Source organism: Meleagris gallopavo, chromosome 5 (assembly GCF_905368555.1).
Source record: "Meleagris gallopavo chromosome 5, MGAL_WU_HG_1.1, whole genome shotgun sequence".
Lineage (NCBI taxonomy): Eukaryota > Metazoa > Chordata > Aves > Galliformes > Phasianidae > Meleagris > Meleagris gallopavo.
Window position 1 is genome coordinate 38725403 of NC_139408.1, and position 21088 is coordinate 38746490.

The 21088-nt window shown below is 42.8% G+C and overlaps 2 protein-coding genes across 3 annotated transcripts; one reads left to right on the top strand and one right to left on the bottom strand.

Annotated features, from left to right (window-relative positions):
* Positions 1-242: 242 nt before the first annotated feature.
* On the top strand, positions 243-20788 carry CIPC (CLOCK interacting pacemaker). 2 transcript variants are annotated; one of them, XM_085225383.1, is made up of 4 exons: positions 243-398; positions 3559-3733; positions 4619-4788; positions 14745-20788. In XM_085225383.1, the coding sequence occupies exons 2-4, from the start codon at positions 3661-3663 to the stop codon at positions 15621-15623; spliced, it is 1122 nt and encodes a 373-aa protein (XP_085081509.1). In that variant the 5' UTR covers positions 243-398; positions 3559-3660; the 3' UTR covers positions 15624-20788. The 2 variants fall into 2 exon arrangements, with proteins under 2 accessions (XP_085081509.1, XP_085081510.1); XM_085225384.1 differs by lacking the exon at positions 243-398 and adding an exon at positions 413-667.
* LOC146544327 (uncharacterized) lies at positions 9566-12153 on the bottom strand. Its single transcript, XM_085225381.1, has one exon. The coding sequence runs from the start codon at positions 11438-11440 to the stop codon at positions 9566-9568; it is 1875 nt and encodes a 624-aa protein (XP_085081507.1). The 5' UTR covers positions 11441-12153.
* Positions 20789-21088: the final 300 nt, after the last annotated feature.

A 21088-nucleotide genomic window follows, 5' to 3' on the forward strand; every position in this document is an offset into this window, starting at 1 on the left:
AGTGTGCCTTTTTCCCTGGCAAGCTCCACATGTGCTCACAACCGCTGTGCATCTACAGCTGCTTACTCCCCGACCCCACCCCTGTGCTTGAGGGCCCGCGAACACGGCTTCAGACCGAGTTTATTCCCGCCTCAACGCCCGAGGAGGCTGCGCGCCGCACACGGCGCCACAAGGCACCCCACCGCTCTTCCCGCCCTAACGGCCACGCATGCGCACTGCACCCGCCCCACCGACAGAGGGCGCAAGCAGGCGGCCGCGCGCATGAGCGCTGAAGGAAGCGGTCGGGTCACTTTCCCTTTCCGGGGCGGGCCCGTCTAGGCCGGCAGGGAGCTTCGCGTTCCGCGGTGGTGGCGCCGCGCACGCGCGGAGCGGGTGGCGCCGAGGCGGCCGGCGGGCAGGTGAGGGGTTCGCGGCTCGGCGCGCGTTATCGCCGAGGGCGCGGTGTGACCGTAGTGCTCGGGGCGGCCCGATCTCGGCTAGGACCGGCTCCGCCTCGCCGTGGGGAGGGGCTGCGCCGCACCTCTCGTCCCGCCGAGCTCCGGGACGGCCCTGCCCGCGGGCGAGGCGCCGGGGAGGCGGGCGGCAGGGAGAGCGTGGCGGTGTGGGGAGCAGCCCCGCGTGCGGGCTGGGGGGGCTCGGCGCCCACCGTCCCGAGCGCTGCTTGCGGGTGGGTGCCTCTCAGTTACCTCGTTAAGGGAAGATGGGCCAGCAGCTCGCAAAGCTTCCCTTGAGGGGAGCCGAGGAACGGCCTGGAGCTGCGTCTTGGGGAGGACGCCGGTCGGATGCCGGGATGAGGTTCCGTCCCGCAGTGGCCGGGCGTGGGGCGGGCTGCGTGCGGCGGTCGCAGCTCCAGGGCCCGCAGCTGGAGTGCTGGAATAGCATCTCAGCCGCGGGGTTTGCATTTTGAATGGTGCTGTGTGGAGCCGGGAGCTGGGCTCTGCGAGCCTCGTGGGTCCCTTCCGACGGAGTGCCTGGCTGACAGAAGGGGTGCTTGTATTTCACGTATTTCTAGCTCTTCTTCGCACTAGCATCCATACGCAGTGCTTTCTTAACTACTGTCTGCTTTGGAGAAGGAGAAGTAACGGAAGCTGGGATCCGGTTACTTCATTTAAGGCTTGTCCATGCCGCAAACATTCAGCCGTGCTGTTCTGGTAGTGACTGCGAAGCAGGGTTGTCTTCATAGCTTTTAATCCAGTTAAAATTCATACAGATTACAGTGTAAACTGATAACTAGTTTAAAATGCCAGTAATTACTGGATTTCCTGATCGTGATACCTTGATAAGACCTATCAGATGATTCTATGAATTAGACACAGGGCAGGGATAGCACCTACATTGCTTTTCCATAGTTCTGACAGCTCCATATCTGTTAGCAGGTCAGCAGGTGTGACTGAAGACAGAAGTAGAAATGAGGCAAAAGGCTAGTGATTAAGTTTTCTTCTGTTGAATATTCTTCTACCTTTACAGGCAGCCACTTAGCATCTCAGCACTGTTATTTAATGTACAGAATTCATTAGTGGAGGTGCTAAGGCTTAAGAATTTGAAGCACAATTCTAGCCATCGAGTGTAAGGAGTTTAAGAAGAAACTTACTTTTGGGGGTAGGTTATTCCAGAATATGTATGTTGCGTGTTACTTGAGGTAGATGTCACTAGTCAGTGCAGTTAATGGGCTCCTGCTCTGTCTGTTATGTGAAGTTCAAAGTTTCTGTAATTTTAATTTAAATACACAGTTCTAACATGAGATGTAACTTGAAAAAGTCGCTTTATAGGAAATTTTTATGAATAGTATTGGTCAATTTCTGTGTTTCATCCTGTCAGCTTTCTGTTAGCCAAAGTCTCTGCTCCCTTTTATAAGAGGAGAAACTGTTCTTAGTTTTACGAAAGCCTGCCTACCGTTAGGAAGCATGGGAAGGTTATTACGAGTACGCGTCAGGGGAGGCCATCATGTAACTACATTTCTCTGTTTTGTCACTTCTAGTTTCAGCCTTTCAGAATTTTCATTCAGAAAGGATATGGGGAGGCATTTCTAAGGCCACATTTCCACTAGGAGTGACTTGCAGACATAGTGTGCATTGTGCTTTTAGCAGTATGGATTTCTTCATCCCTGTCTTCTTTCTAATCACAAGATTTGCTTCACTCAGGGAAACAGACTGTTCTAACAAAACCACAGCTTTGCAGGTTCTGCTGTGCTCCTAGAATAGCTGTTTGGAAGACAGATGTAACTTGGGCAACTTTAATTCTTGGGAAAAAATTGTTTATGAATAGCTTTTAGCTTGTTTTGCCTTTGTAGGTAGAGAAATGGCTCTAATATGTTAGTTGTCTATTTACATTTCATTCTTTGAGTCATTTGAGCTATCCCTGAAAGTCTCCGATTAATTTACTGGCAGTGTAGAAAGAGATAAGTGACTATTCCACTTCACTCAGAAGAACCTTGATTTAATTGCAGATAACGAATGTACACTATATATGTTATTTGATCTTGGTTAACCATGGTGCTGAACTTCAGAGCCATCCGGTAGAGCTGGGCATTGCATTTTTGTCAGTTCAAGAAATTACATTCATCTATAGGGAAGAATGGTTTAGTGGTTTGGTAGGCATGGTGCTGATGGGAGGATGGTTGGACTTGATGGGAACTAGATGGTCTTAGTGGTCTTTTCCAACCTTAATGATTCTATGATTCTATTTACTAACATTTGTGGGTTCAGAAATTGTGAGTTACTGCCTCATTGTCAGAATTCTTAGCAAAGTTAGAAATATGTACTGTGCTCGCAAAATGAATGTACCATGCACCAGTGATTTTACATATGGAACAATTCTACTTCAGGTAATACACTAAGATTGGCAGACCTGTGCTCTGTACTTGACTTGCCAAGCTGCTGAAGGAAAGAGCTGAACAAGATATGGTCATCTGCCCCTTCCGCCAAATCCATGTCTGTAGTACTTCTGAATTGTCTTAGGTTTATTCACTGGCAGTGTTCACAGCAATAGTATGTTTTAAAAGAGCAATCACATTCGACAAGAACAACAAAAAACTGTACTGTATTTCTGCTTCAGTTAATTTATTTCTATGCGTTAGATTTTTCAACATGTTTTAACCTACTCTAAAGGGCACAACAGCCACGTCTACTGTGGTATCATTCCCTTGTAGTTGGTGCAGGGAACTGAAAGATTGGATTGTGGGAACTTCCTTGAAACTTAAGAAATTAGCCTGAGGCAGGTAGAAGGCTTGAATCCCAAAAATTCTACAAAGTAATGTGATGCAAAGAATTGTGGCCTGTCTTTTCTGTTCTCTAATGTGTTATTAAATATGAATAGTTCAGAGTGTTTTGCAGGGAATAAGCTGTGGTTTTACTGACAAGTCTTTGCTATCCTAAATCTGTGATAAACAGCAAATGTGAAGCTGGAAATTTAATAGAATTCTACAGATTGCTTAACAGAGGCCTCAAAACTTTGATAAGATTTCTGCAAGGACATGCATAGTCGCTTTTGACTTATACTGTTGGATTTTTTGTTAGATTCAGAGGAAGCCTCTGTTTTGTTTTTTAATGGTTTTTATAGTTCCTCAATGGAAGAGGTGTTGAAGACAGCCACCAGCACTGTGGAAGCACGGAGACAAAATAGTCATGTATTGACACCCTCAAGAAAATATTGGGCAAACTGATGGAAATGAAGAGCTTGAATCATCACTTCAGCATGGCAGCAACTGAATCTGACAAGGACTCCGGATACTCAGGTTTAGAAAGACTGTGCTACTTTTCTTTTTCTTCTTCCTGTTTTCTTTCCAGACTGCTAGTGATGTTGGACAAAGCTGATTCCAACCCTTTGCAGTTTGTGTCTGATTACATGGTAGGGTCTTGATATCTAAGGCAGGTTAAAAAATAATCCTACTATCAAAATTTTTGGAGTGGAGCATTGTGTAGTTCATCCTGTGAATTTCAGTGGCATGGAAATATAAAAATGTGCCTAACAAAGAACTGAATGGAGAAATTCTTTATTCTTCAGAGTCTAGAAGTGGGAATGGAAAGATTAACTTTTGTTCTTTGCAGTGATCAATGAACTATTGGATTATGTCATGTAATGTCTTGCGGTTTGACTGGATTGTCAGATTAGAGCCTGATAAAACAGTAATTTTTGTAACATCAACAAAATGTAGACATGTTCTGTTTTAATAATCAACAAATAATCATACAAAGATTCCCTTTATAAGTTAAAAGTGTTTTTTTGGGAGGTACTGTGCACACTAGGTTTGTAGATAGCAGATTAAAAAATGCAAAAGACTGCAGCACAGACCAGAATCTGCTAGTTCTTTTGTATAACAGTCTTCAGAGCTGACTTTGTGGTAGCATGTCATCCATAGGAGACTAAATACAGATGAACGAAAATAAATAGATTTTTGTGGAGACAGTATTTGCATCAGAACTATTGTGAAATACAAAGTCTTTTAATAAATAAAGTCATTTAATAGCTGTCACAAAAGATCTAATTTTATTGGTATTGCAGAATTGAACTTTATTACTCACAATGGCTTGATTGAAAGGGAACAGAATAGTAGAACAGAAAGGAAACAGTAAGCATGCTACATGTGGAACTACTAACAGCTGAATTCTACATTTGGCAGATGGCAGTTCAGAGTGTCTAAGTGCTATGGAGCATACTGACTCTGAGGATGTCCTGAATGCATTGTGTTGGAATGCAGAGGATGGGCCTTGGCCTTGCCCTGTGACCACGAGCAGCTCCTTTCCTGCACTTTCTCCTATGGTTGTAATGAAAAATGTTCTAGTAAAGCAGGTAAGGAAAAAATAATATATTCAGAAAATACTGCAAAATTTTTTTAAAATATTTTCCTTTCAAAAAGGATTGCATGAAGTTATTGCAGTCCAGAAAGTAAGCAGTAATTTGTAAAGTTTCGTTAGTAACAACCCCTCTTTTGGAGGGGCGTCTAAAACTGCTAAGGGGGGAAAAAGATGAAATACGGAAGCTGCATTGCATCTGCTCTTTGTCTGAAAGGGATTTGCAAAAAATAGGTCTTCATAATGTTATTGAAATGGCACCAAAGAGCAAACTAAAATAAGTATTTTTCCATTCAGAAGCTGATGATTTCTTTTTTGTTCAGTTTAGACAAAGGAGTAGGCTTTCCACTTCTAGAATCTAAGAAGTGCTTTATATGCAATGTGAAGCTTTCATTTAGAAAGTTATAAATGAACAAATTAAATCTGTATCTAAAATTAGTTTCGGTATATTTATTTGAGCAACTTTTTTCTTAATTACATATCATATCTCATGTTGCAACAATTACATTCCATGTTTGTATCTTCCAATATCATATTATGTGTTATTCCTCTACACTTCTGTGTGATGCTGAAAAGGTCTGTATTTTGACAGAAAGAGCAAGAGCTGGAAGTTTGAAGTATTGGTATACTGTTAGGCCTCTTGCTTCTACTCGTGTTTTTAAACAAGGCAAAAGTACTTCAGCCTTTTTTATTATTAGAATATGTATGAGAAAACAGTGAGAGTGAAGAAAAAAGAATATAGATCTTGATTCTTTTATACTGAATCTGTTTTGAAAAGGAGCAAAATCTGTTAAATACTGTGTGTCACAGCCAGCATAGAGGTGGGTTCTTGCTAATATTTCATAGAATCATTAAGGTTAGAAAAGACCTCCAAAATCATCTAGTCCAACTGTCCATCCATCATCACCATGCCCACTAAAATGTGTCTCTGAGTGCCACATCTGTGTGTTTCTGAAACACCTCCAGGGACAGAGACTCCAACAATTCCCTGGGTAACTGTCACGGAGTTAACGAGATCAATCTACACCCGTGACAGGGGGGCGGTAGACCCCTGCCCTCCCCTTCCCAGCCCACAAAATGGGAAGGAAGGGAGGAAAACAAAAAAAACAGCGGCAACAATCTATGGAGGAAAACTTATTTTACTAATTATGATATCGGAATGCAAGATAACACAATATAATACAATCTGATTGAAATTGAGACTAATAAATCAAATAAAACAGGAGAGAGAGAGAGTTCCCGATACCGATTCAAACCTGAAAAGCTTGGAACGGCCAGGAAAGCACCCTCCAGCACCCACTGCCAGGCAGTAAGAGACCGCCCCACCCGGAAGGGTCAGATCCCATGACTTCTGTAACGTATAGGGATAGGTGCCTGGAATTGGAGCATTAACACTTTAACTCCCAGTATACTACATGATGTATTGATGCGGAATACTGAGAGCCAAACCAAAACAAAAAAAAAATATAAAACCATGACATTCCACCCCTTATTCTACATCACTACATCATGCTTAATTTATATACATATATAAGCGAAAAAGATGATTAAAATGCATTACACACACGTCTATATACATATACATAGAATTATCGACTGCACTCCCCCAGCATCAAGTTTCCTTGTGGTACACATTGAACATCCCCGTTTTTTTGCATTACCCACCAAGTGGTCCCAGGTCCCTGGGCAAAAACAGTACCACGGAGTGGGTTGCCCTTTCCAGAAGCTGGAAGAACCCAAACTGCTTTTCCCAACATGTTCTTTACATGTACAACAGGGACTTTATCTCCGTCTACAGTAAGTAGGGAGCTGGATTGGGTAGGACCATCACGATTGATAGATCCTCTGGTATTGACTAACCAGGTGGCTTCTGCCAAATGCTTCTCCCAGTGTTTAAATGTACCGCCTCCCATTGCTTTCAGCATAGTTTTTAACAACCCATTGTATCGTTCAATTTTACCAGAGGCTGGTGCATGGTAGGGAATATGGTAAATCCACTCAATGCCATGATCTTTGGCCCAAGTATTTACAAGAGAATTTTTAAAATGAGTCCCATTATCTGACTCAATTCTTTCTGGGGTACCATGTCGCCACAGGACTTGTTTCTCAAGACCTAATATGGTATTTCGGGCGGTAGCATGGGGTACTGCATAGGTTTCAAGCCACCCAGTTGTTGCCTCCACCATAGTAAGCACATAACATTTACCACTGCGAGATCGTGGCAAGGTGATATAATCAACCTGCCATGCCTCTCCGTATTTATACTTTAGCCATCGCCCTTCCCCCCAGTGTGGTTTCATCCTTTTGGCTTGTTTGATTATGGCACATGTTTCACAATCATGAATAACCTGTGCAATAGCGTCCATAGTTAAGTCCACCCCTCGGTCTCTAGCCCATTTATGTGTCGCATCTCTCCCTTGGTGACCCGAGGTCTCATGGGCCCATCGAGCTAAAAATAATTCACCCTTGTTCTGCCAGTCCAGGTCTATTTGGGCCACCTCAATTTTGGCAGCTTGGTCTACCTGATGGTTATTTTGCTGTTCTTCTGTAGCCCGACTCTTGGGCACATGAGCATCTACATGGCGCACCTTTACAACCATATTCTTTGTTCGGGCGGCAATATCTTTCCACAATTCAGCAGCCCAAATAGGTTTACTCTTTCTTTGCCAGTTATTTTGCTCCCACTGCTGTAACCATCCCCATAGAGCATTTGCCACCATCCATGAGTCAGTGTAAAGATAAAGCATTGGCCACCTCTCCCGTTCAGCAACATCCAAGGCCAGCTGGACAGCCTTTACCTCTGCAAATTGGCTCGATTCTCCTTTTCCTTCAGTGGCCTCTGCAACTTGTCGTGTGGGGCTCCACACAGCGGCTTTCCATCTGCGATGCTTTCCCACAATACGACATGATCCATCTGTGAACAGAGCATATTTCTTTTCATTTTCTGGTAGTTCATTGTATGGTGGGGCCTCTTTTGCACGTGCTACTTCTTCTCCTGGTGATGTTCCAAACTTTTTGCCTTCAGGCCAGTCCATGATCACCTCTAGGATTCCTGGACGGTTGAGATTCCCCATCCGCGCTCGCTGCGTAATCAGCGCAATCCACTTACTCCAAGTGGCATCGGTAGCATGATGGGTGGAGGAACCCTTTCCCTTAAACATCCAGTTCAGCACTGGCAGCCGAGGTGCCAGAAGAAGCTGCGTTTCAGTACCGATTACTTCAGAAGCAGCCCGAACCCCCTCATACGCGGCTAAGATCTCCTTTTCAGTTGGAGTGTAGCCCTCTTCTGACCCCCTGTAAGCTCGACTCCAGAATCCCAGGGGTCGGCCTCGGGTCTCTCCTGAGGCTCTCTGCCACAAACTCCAAGTGGGACCTTTCTCTCCAGCAGCAGTGTAGAGGATGTTCTTTATACCCTGTCCCATTCGTACTGGCCCTAGGGCCACGGCACGGGCTATTTCCTGTTTAATCTGTTCAAAAGCCTGCTGCTGCTCCGGGCCCCATGTAAACTCATTCTTCATTCGCGTCACATGATAAAGGGGACTTACAATGAGGCTGTAGTTTGGAACATGCATTCTCCAAAAACCCACTACGCCCAGGAACGATTGTGTCTCTTTCTTATTAGTGGGTGGAGACATGGCACTGATTTTGTCAATCACATCTGTTGGGATGTGACGACGGCCATCTTGCCACTTTATACCTAGGAACTGAATCTCCTGAGCAGGTCCTTTCACTTTGCTCCGCTTAATAGCAAAACCAGCACACAGAAGAATTTGGATTATTCGCTCTCCTTTCGTGAAGACTTCTTCTGCTGTGTCGCCCCACACAACGATATCATCAATGTACTGCAGGTGCTCAGGAGCACTGCCTTGTTCCAATACAGTTTGGATCAACCCATGGCAAATGGTTGGGCTGTGTTTCCACCCCTGGGGCAAACGGTTCCAAGTATACTGAACGCCCCTCCATGTGAAAGCAAACTGTGGCCTACATTCTTTGGCCAAAGGAATGGAAAAGAAGGCATTAGCAATGTCAATGGTGGCATACCATTTGGCTGCCTTTGACTCTAGTTCATATTGGAGCTCTAACATGTCCGGCACAGCAGCACTCAGTGGGGGTGTGACTTCATTCAGGCCACGGTAGTCCACCGTCAGTCTCCATTCTCCACTGGCTTTACGTACTGGCCATATGGGGCTGTTAAAGGGTGAGTGAGTTTTGCTGATCACTCCCTGATCCTCTAGTTGACGAATCAACTTATGAATGGGGAGCAAGGAATCCCTATTGGTGCGGTACTGCCGTCTGTGCACCGTTTTTGTGGCAATCGGTACCTGTTGCTCTTTTACTTGCAGCAACCCCACAACAGACGGATCTTCTGATAGGCCAGGCAAAACAGACAGCTGCTTAATGTTGTCTGTGTCCACAGCAGCTATCCCAAAGGCCCACCGATACCCCTTAGGATCCTTGAAATGCCCCCTTCTGAGGTAATCGATACCTAGTATACATGGAGCCCCTGGGCCAGTTACAATAGGATGTTTTTGCCAGTCCTTACCAGTGAGGCTTATCTCAGCCTCCAACACAGTCAATTCTTGAGAGCCTCCAGTCACCCCGGAAATATGGATTGATTCTGTCCCTTCATGACTCGAGGGCATCAGAGTGCACTGTGCACCAGTATCCACCAGTGCCTTATATTTCAGTGGTTCTGACGTGCCAGGCCATCGAATCCACACAGTCCAATATACTCGATTATCCCTTTCCCCCCCCTGGCTGAAGGCAGGGCCTCTCTATTCATTACCTGTGATAAGTGGAGCAACTGCACTGGTGATTGATCTGCTTTGTAATTCTTTCACCCGTGCTCGTAGTACAGGAGTAGCTTGGTCGTGCCATTTTCTCATGTCTTCTCCATGGTCACGTAGGTAACGCCACAAGGCAATTCGCGATGTATTGTTCCTCACTGGAGCCGGAAAGCGTTTGCTTTTAATAGCTGAGATTTTTGATGGTGCCCATGAGTAGGGAGGTTCATCGTCGTTAGTTAGGATTCGCATTAGTTTGATCAGCTCCTTCAGTAGACTCTTTTGATTATCCTGATCTTCACTGGGCACTTCTGATACTGGCACAGGTTTGTCACGATTAATCAGTTGAGATATTTGCTCCTGCATTTCATTCAGTTGGTTCGTTACTTGTGAGATGGCAGCAATGGAAGCGTGAGTTGGGGGTAGCTGTTGTTCGTAGTTTTGGAGCGTAAGAATCAATTCAAAAACTAAGGGTATTCTCTCTTGTTCCCGGTATCTGTCATTAGCTGACAGTAGTGTACCGGCATATCTGTCTGGTGCTGTTGTTATGAGTCTCTGCCATATCTCAGGCGTCGTCCTCACTCTCTCAGGATCGCGTTCTTGTCGTGGGTGGTTAGGAACAAAGTTAGGGTCGAACAGCATTTCCACCACAGCCATTTCCCTCAAGTACTGGATACCCTTTTCAACTGTATCCCATCTTTTCATCACAGGCTTCAAGCCGTCTTTGAAGCGATACCTTTCTTTCACGGCTATTAGCACTCGTTCCCAAAGGGAGGCAGACTCATCCAAACATCGACCAATTCCTCGATCAATAGCTGGGTCTCTGGCAATGGCTCCTAGTTGGCGAGCTTCATTACCATCTAGAAACAAGCTATTGGCCCCGCGGTCCCAACAACGAACCAACCAGGAAACAATAGTTTCATTCGGGCCCCGTGTGAACTCCTTTCTTGAACCTTGGATTTCAGTCATCTTCAGGGGCCGACGAGTAGTAATAAGGATGTCCTCATCATCAGTCTCTTCTGCATGTCTCTTAGTTTTTCCTTTTGCTTTTCGCGATGGTGGTGGTTCTGAGGAGGGCCCCTCGCCTGGATCTTCCTCCTCCTCCGCCTCCGCTTCTTCTTTTTTCCGTTCTAGACGCGTGGACACTCGTTTCCATTTCTTGCCTTCCACAGGAGCAACTGATATTGTTACTGGTGTCTCTTGTAACTGATCAGATTTGACTTGGAGATTCTCCACTTTGGCCTGAACCTCAGCTCGGAAACTCTCTCTCTCCAGAATAGTATTATATAGGGCGCGGTAAGCACAAGCCAAACCCCAAATAAGTTGTACCTCCTTAGAGTTATGTAAGCCGCGCTGTCCCTGACTCAAATACTGACTTAGTTTCTCAGGATCCCACAGATGTTCAAGTGTGAAATCCCATGACACTGCGGGTCCCCTTGCTTTTAAGATCTTTCCTAAACCTCTCCATATTCCCTGCCAGTCAGCACTCTCTGGTTCTGGAGGAGACTCCTTCCCTTTGTAAAGGAATATAATCACAATCCAGGAAAACAATAGCGCGCCCATGAGTATTAATTCAGAATTCGAAAACCGTCTGACAAACCGATAAGGAAGCCTGGAGACTGGTCTGAACGTTGTGCTGTTTGTAAAATTAGCCATTCCATCTGGGATGTGAATGTCAAAATTCAGACCATACCACATTGCATACAGGTACCATGCAGGTGTCTCCGTCAATGCCCTTAAGTAGTTATATATGAACATAATTCCACAACAAGTAATTATGGCCTTGACAATTTGCCAATAGGTTGAGAGTAACATGACGGTTTGTAAGCCTTTACTCAACACCCCCACAATGAAAAGTGGGTTCATTGCTGGTGTCTATTAAAACAGGGGTTAATGAATTGAAACTGACAAGAAGAAGGAGGAAAAAGGGAAAAAAAAAAAAGAAAAAGGCACTACCCAGACTGAGCAGTGCTCAAAGTTTACAAATATCCCAGAACACTGGCAGCACGCCTAGTCTTTCAAGGTCAAGTTTTCCAGCACAGAAACCTAAACTACTGATAATGCTCCCTAACGAAGCTCTCTAAGAGCAGAGAGAGAGATTCGTTCCAAAAGCTAAGAAATAGAACTATGCCCGCATTCTCCACCAAAATCTGTCACGGAGTTAACGAGATCAATCTACACCCGTGACAGGGGGGCGGTAGACCCCTGCCCTCCCCTTCCCAGCCCACAAAATGGGAAGGAAGGGAGGAAAACAAAAAAAACAGCGGCAACAATCTATGGAGGAAAACTTATTTTACTAATTATGATATCGGAATGCAAGATAACACAATATAATACAATCTGATTGAAATTGAGACTAATAAATCAAATAAAACAGGAGAGAGAGAGAGTTCCCGATACCGATTCAAACCTGAAAAGCTTGGAACGGCCAGGAAAGCACCCTCCAGCACCCACTGCCAGGCAGTAAGAGACCGCCCCACCCGGAAGGGTCAGATCCCATGACTTCTGTAACGTATAGGGATAGGTGCCTGGAATTGGAGCATTAACACTTTAACTCCCAGTATACTACATGATGTATTGATGCGGAATACTGAGAGCCAAACCAAAACAAAAAAAAAATATAAAACCATGACAGTAACCTGTTCCAATAATTCGACAGGTCATTCGTTTGTAGGGGCACATGGTTCTGATCTGAGCATTGTGCCTTATCTTGACAAGAAGCATTTATTTTTTTTTTATAGCCATGTTCTTAGGTGTGTGGACAGAACACACGTGACTTAAAACACAAATGCCCAGGTTCTCTTGTAATAGGAAAGAGACAAGTTGCACCACAGATGGATAGCTGTTGGTCTGGGGTTCAAAAATTGAGCATGTTGAACTCTTGATTTTGTTACAAATACGTAGGAGAAGTAGCCATATGATACACATAACTTGAATGTTGATAGTGTAGCAAAAGGAAAAAAATACGGGGAGAAAGATGTAGATAAAATTACCAGACTCAGTTAATTTGAGCAGTTCATAACATTTCAATCTAATTATTTATGGATAAGGACAATCATTTTAAATTGAAAATGTTCATTTCAATAAGTAAAAGCAGCAAGACAAGGTCAGAACGGAGTGTCTTTCTAGCTCTTTCCACTGAGTCTCGTTACCTCAGGTGGTCATGCTGGTCATCTTATCAATGTGCTCTTTTCAACACAATTCTCAGTTCAGCTCCCTGGACCAAAAATAATAATAATAATAATAATAATGCAGTGTCCCCAGTTACCACAGTTTATCTGTTTCAATCCCAGGCAGCATTACCTTCTGTCTTAGAACCACTGTGTTTCTGCTTAGTGATGTTTATCTGCTGTCCTGATTTCAGAGTGCAAACAGCTAACTATGTTACTAAAAAAAATAAAGCAGAAATTAATTCTCTGGAATACAGTAGTGCTGAGGTAAAGTTTGTAGAAGTTCATAATAGGTGAGAAGGCTTTTTAGGTGAGTAACATTGGTATCTGCAGAATGTTATCTTTTGTTAAAAAATTGACTGCAGAATTTGTAAAATTAAATGTCTCCTTCTCTAATAAAAATGAGATTTTTGAGTGTGAAAATAAGAGCAGAACACAATGAGAGTGGAAAGGACAAGAAAGTGAATAGTGGAGATGGCAGTAGGGGATAAAAACAAGAGCATGGTAGACTATTATCACAGTTCTATGGGCCTCAATGAATTTGGGGCTCCAGTATGCTGGGTACTGCGTAAATTTCTGACTCCAAAGCCTTGCTCTTAAGATTTCACGTTCTGTCTAATGTTTATATAGCCATGGTATGTACATACTTCCCCACTCTTAATTTGTCTGAGTACCTTTCTTTTGGATGTGTTCTTTTGTCTGTGAAATAAGGAACTAATGTTAACTACTACAGGGCTTCTTGCCCACTGAACTCAGTGTCGGAGTTGGTAATTGAGTCTCATTGCCGAGTCTCAATATCTGAATCAGTGTGGATATGCCCACCTTTGTCAAGTTAGGTCCTCTGCTGACAGGAGTGGACTTCAGCAAAGCATATTAGCATTTGCCAGTTTAAATGTTCTGAGGCTGAAGAAAAGAGGTTGGATTTCAGGCGAGTCAAAATAATACAAAAAAGAATGAAATATTGTAGTGCTTCTAAAACTAGTGCCCTCAGCAGGCCTGCAGTAACATTCCAAATAATGGACCATAGAAATTGGAGAAACAGCAGAGAGTATATTGTATGAGAAAAAGTGAAGGTTTTTTTGTTTTTGTTTTTCCTGAAAGAAATACAGTTTTTTACCAGACCATTTGATATGTCAAGAGAAAGCAGGTTGCTTTCTGGACAAGAGATCTTGTGAAGCTCCCTAGTAGTGTATTTGTGAAAGAAAAGGTGATGTCTTGTAAAAATTGATGTATTACCCTACCTATATTGCAGAATGTGATTTGTGGAAGGACATAAAAACTTGAACACTTTTCTTGACATATAACGCTTTTAAGGCATTGCACAGGATTTCACCAAAGGGATGGAATTAAACTGTTTGTGGCTTAAAACAGGCAGTTTTCCTTGAATTGATTGATAGTCGGTACTTTTTCTTCTTTTTCAACTTCATGGTTTTTTAAATTTATTGCAAACGTTTATTGTACTTATGATTCCAAGACTTACTGAGAAGCTACGTTAAGTAATGCCTGTGTTAAATAACCATTTCAAAAGCTTGCTGTAAGAATAGAAATGACAGAATTGGAGTTGCTGCATTTCAACAAAGAGGGAGTCTGAATTGCTCCTGAAATATCTGTGCTGTCTTCGACTCTTCTGGAATATTTCATAACCAGAATTTTTCAAGTTTATTTTTCAAATTTTCTGTGTGCTTCTTGTTTAGCCTCTACTGCAGTAATAATTTTACACTAGCACTGTATGATACAAGCATGCACTGTAATTCTTATTAGGGAAAGTGTGTATAAATTGAATTGTTTTTAAATATATTATCTATGTATAGTTTTCAGCTTTGATTGTAGTGTTATGTTCTGTTGTCAGAGAAGAGCAAGTTTGATAATAAGCTGCTCACAATATGTTATATTGTGTAGCATGTATCAATTATGAAGAAATGGCTGTTTTGCTTAAGGCTTTTTAACTCTTATCAATAGCACTGCTGTAAGAATTGTTTTTCCCCATTTATGCTTCTCAGGGGAGTTCATCCCAGCTCCAGTCTTGGACTGTCCAGCCATCCTTTGAAGTGATTCCAGCTCAACCACAGCTGGTATTTCTTCACCCATCTATCCCACCTCCCATTAACCCTCACCCTGTCGGGAAAAAGAGAAATGATCCTACTAACTACCTGCCCATCCTGAACTCTTATCCCAAAATAGCACCACAGCCCTGCAAAAGGGATCACTCCTTCGATCTAGAGGAACGGCAGGAAACCACTTGCCATAAACGACTCTGCACAGAAGCATCTAAAATGGAGACTTCTCCTATATCAAGGAGCACAGATTTGTCTACTAGTCCTTTTGCCCATCTACCAGTTAGCTTTAAGGCTCCTGAGGATTCTAACCAGCAAAATTCTTCAAGTTTGATGACAACTGGTAAAGCGTCAACTCTTCCTGGTTTCCACTGTGTTTCTGCTGACACTCCGAAAGTTCCAGGTTTGGCTTCTCTCTTGCCTTTTGGAACTCTACAGACAGCAAAGTGCACTCCTCATGAGAATGAGTGTGCATCACAAACTACAGTGCAGTCTGCAGTGTGGAGCCTACCACTGATACCAGAAGAGACTTGCACTAGCCCCGAGCTGCTTTTGCAGCAGCAAAGTAAGTGCAGACGCTTTCAGAATACACTCGTTGTGCTACGCAGGTCAGGATTGCTAGAGATCACTTTAAAAACCAAGGAGCTCATTCATCAGAACCAGGTGACTCAAGCTGAGCTGGACAGACTGAAGCACCAAACACAACTTTTCATAGAGGCAATAAAGAACAATGCTCCACAGTCATGGGCAGAGCTAGAAGCATCTCTAACAGGTTCAGAGAAAGCTAATAGCAACCTTGAAGACTCCACTTATCCAAACATGTAGTAAAATGGTACATAGATGTTAAGTTATTCCTGTGCCTCCTATTTCCTGTCTCAAGCTTTACTTGAACGTTCTGAGTCCAAGATGTGCAAGGTGGCATGCCATTTACAACTTATCTTTACAGCCGGCCGTGGGACTGGGACAGCACAGTGAGATCTTGACAAGATGAGTACTCGCTACTCCAGTATGACCTTAAATTCCATGCTAACTCTATACTTTCTTGGACTTCGGAAGCTTGGATGTGCTCTGCTGGCATTCTCCCATTCTTGCTTGTCTTGTGAGAAGACGACAATCATTTGCAGAATTCTGCAAGCAAGTCTCTTCCCATTCCCATCTTCAGATTGCCAGTTCTGAGAGTGGCACGGAAAAACAGTCCCCAGTATTGGGCTATCACCAGTTGCAAGTAGATGAAGGAAGTTGGTGTGAGAAGAAGTTTAGTTTGGTGGGGTGGTATCAGACTGTTGCTGACTATTGATGGAGAATCTTGCTTTTGGGGTTACAGTTGTTTTGAATTAGTGAAGATCTGCTTGTGGTGAAGCAACATTCTGTATTTATTGCAATCTTTGACCAAAGTGACAGGAGTCTTAGGAGCCTGGTGACTTGATTTTGTTGAGTATACGTTGGATTTTGATCTGTAAAGATGAATGAATGAGAATTGTAAGGCTTGCACTGGAAGTGTTTGTTTCAAAGCTGTTTTTATTTGCACTACCCATTAATGACTAAAAAGTGTTCAGGGCAAGTGGCTTTGGATTTTCTTGGTAGAATGCAGAGGCGTTTTTAAACATGGTGCAAGGAAGATACTTGTTCACCAGGGTTAATTTGGCAAGACTAGGTAAATGTTATTTTATTCATGTATCTTTCATTTATAAGGCTAGACTCCTTCTTTATTTTTGCTGTGAAATTGTTCCAGTCTTGTTCAGCATCTTCATCAGTGACCTTGATGAGGGGATAGTGTCCACGCTCAGCAAGTTTGCTGATGATATGAAGCTGGAAGGAAGCACACCAGAAAGCTGTGCTGCCATTCAGCGAGACCTGGGCAGGCTGAAGAGTTGGGCAGAGAGGAACCAGATTAGGTTTAACAAGAGCAAGTGTAGAGTCTTGCACCTAGGGAGGAATAACCACATGCACCAGTACAGGTTGGGGGATGACTGCTGGAGAGGAGCTCTGCAGAGAGGGACCTGGGACTCTGCAGTGTGCCCTGTGGCCAAGAATGCCAATGGTATCCTTGGATGCCTTAAAAGGAGTGTGGCCAGCAGGTCAAGGGAGGTGATCTTCTCCCTCTACTCTGCCCTAGTGAGACCTCGTCTGGAGTCCTGTATCCAGTTCTGGGCTCCCCAGTACAGAAAAGACAAGGATCTGTTGGAAAGAGTCCAGCAGAGGGCCACTAAGATGACAGAGTGCCTGGAGCACCTCTCTTATGAGAAGAGGCTGAGCGACCTATGTCTGTTCTGCCCTGAAAAAAAAGAAGACTGAGGGGGGATTTGATCAATGTCCATAAATAGCTAAGGTGTGGGAGGCAAAGGGACAAGGCCAGACTCTTTGCAGCAGTGGCAATAGGACAAGGGGGAATGGCCACAAACTGAAGCTTAGGAAGTTACACACAAATGTGCATAAAAACTTCTTCACGGTAAGGGTGAAGTGATGGAGCACTGGAACGGACTGCTCAGAGAGACTGAAGCCTCTTTCTTTGGAAATGTTTAAGACCTGCCTGAATGCCTACTTGTGGAACCTGGTCTAGAGAGCCTACTTCGCCAAGAAGGTTGGTCTAGATGATCTCTAGAGGTCCCTTCCAGCCCCTACAATTCTGTGAATCTACGAAATCGATTGCTAAGAATGAAAAAAAGGAGAGAAGTAAGAGTAGAAGGGGCATAATGGCCCATGGTAAAACAAGTCCTCCCATCTCCCTTCCCTCCTTTTTTTTTTGTTACTGAGAGAAATTGACTGAATATGTTTATTTAAAAATAACTAAATAAAAAGATGTCAACTTGGAAAATCTTGCTGAAAGTTTTATCTGCTTGAGTTTGAAATTAAACAAAACCATTTTCGTCCATGTAAATGTATCTCATCCCTAGCCTGCTTGACATGAAATGTAATTAAGGCCTAACGTCTTACGCAATGTTATTAGCAGACATCTGCAGTTGTCAGTTGCAAAAGCTATTCTACAGATGTCAGTTTATGTAGACACTTTTGTCAGTCCCTCCAATAAAATGAGTCTGTTCGTTTGCTTTTTACCAGAAGCAGGCTGTGTAAAAGAACTAAGAACGTCTCTTCCTATGAAGGATAAGAAATCTGGATTGCTTACAGCGTGTTCATTTCCACTTGAAAATGCTTTCCAAAAATTGTGCCATATAGATGACTGTGTATTTTGATGCTCTGATCACTTCATTTCAGATTCTTAAAAGAGGTACTTGAAATTATAGTAGAACTCTTGCTAGTTTGTGGTTTGACCCCTTCATTTTCTGATGCCTTTGGGAATTAAGATTAGAGAAGGCTCTGGAGAATGCTGTTGTAGACTTCCTAAAATACACTCAGTAGAAAAGGTGCAAAGGATTTCCCTCTAATAAGGGGTTTTCCCCTTTTTAGGGAAAAACCGATGTAAAGAAATGCTGTAGATGTCTCGTGGGGGAGAAATGGGAGTCACGTTTTCCCTAGCCGAAGGCCTAGAGATAAATTTTGTGGCAGGATTCCCCATAAAGCCCTTTATGAGCTGTAACAAACTAATAGCAATGTGTTTCATTGTTCATCCTGTTCTCCTGCTGAACTGCTGTGCTACTACTCCTGTAGCACGGTACATGGGAATATATTAAGAGACAAATTTTTGAAGACTGTGTTGTGTTTCCTATTGTGTATAATAGGATATCTCCCAACTTGCAGCGCGCAATATCAAAATTCAACCAGAGAAATCAGAAGACAGGAAAGCAGCATAATACAGTGTAACAATGTAGGACATAACTAGCTCTTCTAGAACTACATATGATATGTGCATTAAATGACAGTTGTTGGGTGGGTAGATATGGTGGGGCCTTGTGCCATTTGTGTAAGAATCCTAGAGGATAAGGGCTTCTTAGAGGAAGGAGTAGGAGGCAGTTCCATTGATCTGATGCCTTTAATAGGCTTAGAGGTGTAGTGTGGGAAAGTGCATAGGATATCTTTTCTATTTTTCTTAGCATTCTTATTCTGTCTATCAATTATAGAGAATAATAGGAAGTTCAGAAAGTGTTTATACGAAATGATTGTCTTCCTAGGAAACACAATGGATTCAGGCTTTCTCTAGAGATGAAAGGAAGTAAGAAAAAAGAAGTTGAATTCTAGCTGTTTATGATGAGTGAGTACACGGGTGACCTTTTAAATGATTCTTTGTTACTACTTTGAAGGGACCTTCAAAGATCATCGAATCAAACTGGCTGATTGCTTCAGGGCTAACTGAAAGCTAAAGCTTGTTAATGAGGGTGTTATCCAAATGTCTTTTCTAATATTTCAACCTGGGGTATCATCTCCCTCGTAGAGATTTCCTCTAGGAAACCTGTTCCAATGTTTGACCACCCTTACAGTAAATAAATTTTTTTTTACTATTTGATCTCCTTCCTATTTCTATTACTGTTGGAATAAAGGGAATGGAAAACCTGGCTTTGCAGGGCACTTTGGCTTAGGGAGCCTCTAGCTGCTAAAACTCTCTCATAGTCCTCTCAGCACCACGTACGTTTTTTCCTGACGACACCAAGAGTGAGCTGAAGCGTGTAAGCTTACAGCTGATGGGCATTTCAAATGGTTAATTTGGATAAGTATGTATTTGATAAATTTGGAATAATGTCCAGCAGCTGGTTAGAAATCTACTGGGCATCAGTCCAGATTTAAACAGTTTCTACTGAACTAGAAAAATTACTCTAGAACTCTAGATAAGTAAGGCCAGGGCCCCATAGGAACTTTATCCCTGGACAAATTTTGCTTCAAGATTTGTGGTTACCATAAAGGATTTTGAATGCCCTAGTAACAGATACATTGGCAGATATCTTTCTGTTTGGTTTCTCTTAGCTGCCTTTACTCCGAGAAGCCCTAGTAAAGCTTTCAACAATAAGGACTTTCCTTTCTTGGCTGCAATTTAATAAAACAGTATAGCTCTGGTGTTCTTTTGAGGAAAATTAGTTGACTGTATTAGGACAAGTATAGATGCTGATTCTCGGCAGGGGTCTGGAAGTGGTCCAGTGGAGATGAGCAGAAACATTAGCCTCTTTAATTGGAAACATGCAAGCAGTAAAATTAGAGGGTTTTGGTTTTGTTTTTTTTTACTTTAAAAGTGGCACAACAAGTCAGTCTAAAACACATGTCCCAGTCTAAAAAGTCAGTGAGATGGTCTGCTGGGACTTCAGTCCCTGCTACAATTAGCAAGCAGCGTATCTTCATGGCTCAGACAAACTGCTGTTTTTCTATTGAGGTTAAATAAACATTGGTATTTTTTGATTACTTTTGCTATTTTTGAAGTTCTACTCCTCTAGTTGGAATGTAAACCTTTTCTGTACCTTTCAAGTTCATTGTCAGCTTTGAATACAGTAGCCTAAGAGCCCTGTTATAAAACATGACCTTTTTGTTAAATCTTTACAGAAATAGACTGTGAAATATGAATCAAATAAAGTATATAGTTGAAAAATATATTGCTTGGTCTAGTGCTGTTGAGCTGCCAAGTCCTGGATTCCAAATCATGCTTTACTTATTTCCACAAGGCCACTTTCCCCGTGTGGGAAAGTGCAGATCCAAAAGTGATACTATGATTTCTTACAGAAGAGTGACATGTGAACTTTTAACAGTGTATATGAATTAAAGGATTTCTGGGAGGAGCCTGTCTCAGAGTGGCCTGTACAGAACTCTAAAAATATATTGCAGTGCACGATCATTGCCATAGATTTGTCATGAAAACTTGGAAGAATTTTTGAGTTTCTTAACTGTTACTTCCATGTGATGACTGTACATTATACTCACCGTCTGTGCAGGACAAACTCCTACACTAGCTTAATCTGCCAGCCAGATATGCGTAAGGTCTGAATTGTGAAGTGTATGGATAGTTTGTTACCGAAAGGATTACTTGGGTGGAAAAATTTAGTCCCTCTCTTGGAGGAGAATGCTTGTCAACTAAGTCTGTATCCCAGATTTTCAATAAAATGCGTTTTTCAAAATGTGGTTGTCTTTTCTTCAAAGATCAAACTTATAGCAAGAACTAGGCAGTCATTCCCAAAACACCCAGCAATGTCATGGCTTGAGATACTGTCATAAAGTAAGGTACAGGAGATTCTGCTTCAAGTTTTCTCTTTGAGCTAGGCAGAACAATGACTTGAACCATATTGCTTTACATCCAAAGGGGAGTGCCATAATGGAGGTCTTTTTATTCACTCAGAGCAAACTCACTGTTTGCAGCCCTTGTTCTCCTAACAGGTATAGGTACAAGTAACGCAGTAGATTTTTTCACCAACACTGTG